Genomic DNA, 4241 nt, shown 5'->3' on the forward strand with positions numbered 1-4241 from the left:
TAAATTATATGGCCGCCAGTATTTTTATAAAACAGCTCACACAGCTAGATGACGTTTTCCGATCTTCGCTCAATGATTGGTCTGTTGAGCGCTGAGCTCTGCTCAGCATTGCTCAACCATTGGCTGATCGCTGCTCAGCATTGCTCAACCATTGGCTGATCGCTGCTCAGCATTGCTCAACCATTGGATGGCTGACGATCGCTTAGGTACTTGGAGGGGAATTTGCTTGGGAATACCAGGTGCTGTAAGCTTTTTAGTTTACTTCACTAATGTTCTAACCTTTTAACACTAGAAGTCCCAGAGAGCAGCCATTTGGCTTTTCTACCTATAAAACCCGCAGGACAGCCGATGGGCTGGAAGGCTTTAGGCTAATAACCTTAATCAGCTGTGAACGGTTGCTTTTGTTATGTAAACGATGTGGGGCCATGCTGAGCCACTTCAAGGAAACTTGTGTTTCACCTTGCCATCTTAGGGAGAAATCAACACACATGTTTTTTTTTTTCCTTTGTTGCTGAGATTTATTGATAAAAACAGTACAAAATAAAATAAAAAAGAAACCAACCATTTGTACACATATTTACAAATAATATTGAAAAGTGAGTGAGTACATTCCAGCAATCACTCACAATCCTGGCACTGCCATGGTATCTCCCGTCTGCATTTACCACATGTGTATCTGTAGCAGTGAACACATCGCACAGTGGCATGATTGTTCTTGCATTGGTGTTTGACCTGACACATGGCTCTTTTTCCAGGGCTAGGTGTGGAGGGTTGTGTCCGAAGCAATTGTTCTTTTCTTGCCTTCTTCGCACACATATGAGAGTTAGCCAACTCTCTTGCAAGCTCCACCAGGAAGTCCACCCGTCTTTCCTGCCTTCCGGTGCATGCTTGATACAGCACATGTGCATTCAGTGCTGCCATGTCAATCATGTTATAGAACACGGCAACTGGCCAGCGCCGTGTCCCTGTGCGGACAGTGTACTCCCGCACCATCTGGTCCATCACATCCACGCCGCACTTTGTGGTGTTGTAAAGGGTGACAGTGTTTGGCTTCCTTTTGGTGGTATTATCAGTCTGAATCACGCTGTGCACGCTTCTAAGAATGTAGACGGTCTTCTTCCATTTGGCCGCATACGCCGTCAGCGTAGCAGCAGTGGTTGAAAACACCTAATAAATAAGATAAATTGTTATTTTCATAGCACTTTTACACACAATGACACAATGACACACTTGGCGGTGTTGATTCTAAAAATTAGAAACACAAACATAGAACCACAAAAGACCTGCAACATACCTGAGTGGTGAATTCATTGCGATCTGTGTGTCTAGCGGATTGAGGGATTTCCCGGCGAATCTTGTTGACTGTGCCGAGGATGGTGGTTTTCCGGCTAAGAAGTTTATGCGCAAGTGACAGCGATGTGAAGAAATTGTCCGTGGTAACATTTCTGCCCTTGTCTAAGAATGGTTCCATCATCCTCATCACTACATTTTCAGACAGTCTCTCTCCACTGGGACGACTAGGGTCCTTGCCAAGATATGGGAGGACATTACAAATGTACTTGGATTTTAGGTCGCAAGCCACCCAAAACTTGATCCCAAACTTGTCAGGTTTAGTTGCAATATACTGCAGGAAACAGCAGCGAGTATTTGACGGGAAAAGCTGTTCATCAACGGTGATATGTAGACCAGGGTTGTAGGACGTGATGCAATTGGTGACAAATGATCCCCACACACTGGAAATTGCAGCAAACTTATCAGTATTTGCTCGATCACTCCGGGTGGATCTGTCATCAAAGCGTAGGTGTCGCATGATGTCTTGGAAGCAGTTTCACGGCATTGTTCCAATGATATGTGGGTTTCCCAGGTTTGCTGACCAGCAGTCACGTAGTGATGGAACCTTGGTAAGCCCCCGCAAGATGACAATTGCAATAAATGCCATTAGTTCAGGGAGGGCCATGAACCAATGAACATGCTCCGTTTCCTGTGCATGTTGAATAGTCCATTCTTGAATGCTATGAAGCATGTCAAGAGTGATGAAACACAGGAAGCTCTGAAGGCAACTCGAGATACTTTTCCTGGCCTTAGCCGTTGGCTCTCCATCTGCAGCGTACGCTTTTATTGGGGTGAAAGGGAGACGCGTCCCCATCTGTTCTTCACGCCACACTGTGCCATCTTTCGCTGTCTCTGTCAGGCCAGTCCCCAAACGGGCTCTCTTTTTTGGTTGAGGAGCAGTCTCCTCATCTGCAGTGTGAACAAATTCAAATTGTGAGCAATGGAAAAGTCAAATGATATCACAAATGCATGCATAGATACTAATAATAATTCCAGTATCTCCTTCTCTGTATCGGAATAATGTCTGAAATATCTTCCTAAATAAAAAGATACAACTAAAGCAAAGAAACAACTAATAATGTTTTGCACTTCAGATGGCAGTGAATGTCTGCTAAGTAGTACAAACAAAAAAGTGGACAATACAAAAAGGCAGAGTAAATATTTATGTCACTCCACTCTGCTTTTTTGGTGTTTTCCACTTACTGGTTTGAAATGAAATAGGAAATAATATGAAATGAAACTTAACCTGAAGACAGATCAGACAGCTCTGAGTCCGAATCCGGCTGAAGTTCTAGGTCTTCTCCATCTGAGTCACAAGGGTTTACTTCACTCAGGATCATTTCCAAGGCCTGCCGAGTGGTGAGTCTTGTCTGCATTTTCTTTTCTTGGAGAGGAGGTTCGTACACCACAGAATTCTTGAGGGCACTGAAGTAGTAGGCTATGTGCAGTGAGATTTTACCCACCTCAGCACAAAAGGAATTACCTCACATTTGAGAGCAAGCTGCATGCAATTAGATGTGCTAATTCATACCTGTTTACACCTGGGCCAGACCCTACATGCCAATGTGAGACTTGGTCAATCAAGTTCTCTGCTTTTAGCAGCCCTCCCTCCCCCACACATACAAACAAGCCACCAGCAACCATTCACACACACACCCCCAACCCCCCTGCAGATTGCTCAGGTAATGACCACATTTACACATGAATTGATGCTAATGATAGCCAAAAGACTAACCAGTTAGCATCCACTTGGCTAAAGGAGGGTTACAAAACTCTGGGACTTCTAGTGTTAAATAGCCCGTTTTTGGCAGCAGATTTCGCTTACGGCCATACCACTTTGAGAACGCCCGATCTCGTCTGATCTCGGAAGCTAAGCAGAGTCGGGCCTGGTTAGTACTTGGATGGGAGACCGCCTGGGAATACCAGGTGCTGTAAGCATTTTTGTTTAAAAAATAAATAAAAAAGAGTCTAAGAGTTTGTTCAAAATGACAAAAAAATTATTTTTCTTCAAAAAGCCCAGTCTTGGCAGCAGAGTTTCTTCAGAAAATCGGAAAAATCTGTGAATTTCTTCAACAAGCCCGTTTTTGGCAGCAGATTTCGCTTACGGCCATACCACTTTGAGAACGCATGGTGGTACAGTCCAGGGTCCAGAGTGAGGCAGCAAAGAAGTAGCTAAACAGTGCTTGCTTAAAACTTTTTATTTGACTAATTTTGTCTTTGGATTTAAGTTTGTTTTTTGAAAAACAGTTTTTAAAAGTTAGATTTAGCCTGGATAACCTCCCCCAACAGCTTAGGCTGTTTGGGGGTCTCTGAACTTGGTTTGTTTGTTCCATGCTTCTGATGGACAACATGGCTGCAGTAAAGAAAAGAGAGCAAGAAATAATGAGAAAAAGCATCGATGGGAAGAACGAAGAGGAGGAGAAAAGGAAGGGAGCAGACAAACAAACAAAGATGCAAAAACAACACGAGATAAGTAAAGTCACAAGAGACATACAGAAAGAGAGAGAAGAAACCAGCCGAGGACCACAAGTAGGATTAAGAGAGAAATACAGCAAGGAGCTGACTGTCAAGGTGGAAGTGGAGGGAACTGAGAAAATTTCCATGATGGAGTTACTGAAAGGAGTAAAGAAGGAGTGTGGAGAGGTGATCGGCTGCAGAGTGAGAGGTGAAAGGATTTATGAACTCACAATGAAGGACGAAGAGGCAAAAGGAAAACTAATGGACGGAGTGAGAATAAAAGGAGTGATGGTGCATGCAAGAGACATTATAAATAATGATATGGTGGTGTCCTTTATTAAAGGTCCCATGACATGAAATTTTCACTTTCTGAGGTTTTTTAACATTAATATGAGTTCCCCTAGCCTGTATATGGTCCCCAAGTTTCTAGAAATTTGAATCGGTGTAAATCG

General features: G+C 43.4%; 1 protein-coding gene across 1 annotated transcript; it reads right to left on the reverse strand.

Moving 5' to 3' along the window:
* Positions 1 to 609: 609 nt before the first annotated feature.
* LOC311285457 (piggyBac transposable element-derived protein 4-like) lies at positions 610 to 2112 on the reverse strand. The gene is made up of 2 exons (XM_084401108.1): positions 1295 to 2112; positions 610 to 1167 (listed from the first exon to the last, which is right to left on the reverse strand). The coding sequence occupies exons 1-2, from the start codon at positions 1808 to 1810 to the stop codon at positions 619 to 621; spliced, it is 1065 nt and encodes a 354-aa protein (XP_084257234.1). The 5' UTR covers positions 1811 to 2112; the 3' UTR covers positions 610 to 618.
* Between the last annotated feature and the right edge of the window lie 2129 nt (positions 2113 to 4241).

Source organism: Rutilus rutilus, assembly GCF_951802725.1.
Source record: "Rutilus rutilus genome assembly, chromosome: 25".
Classification (NCBI taxonomy): Eukaryota; Metazoa; Chordata; class Actinopteri; order Cypriniformes; family Leuciscidae; genus Rutilus; species Rutilus rutilus.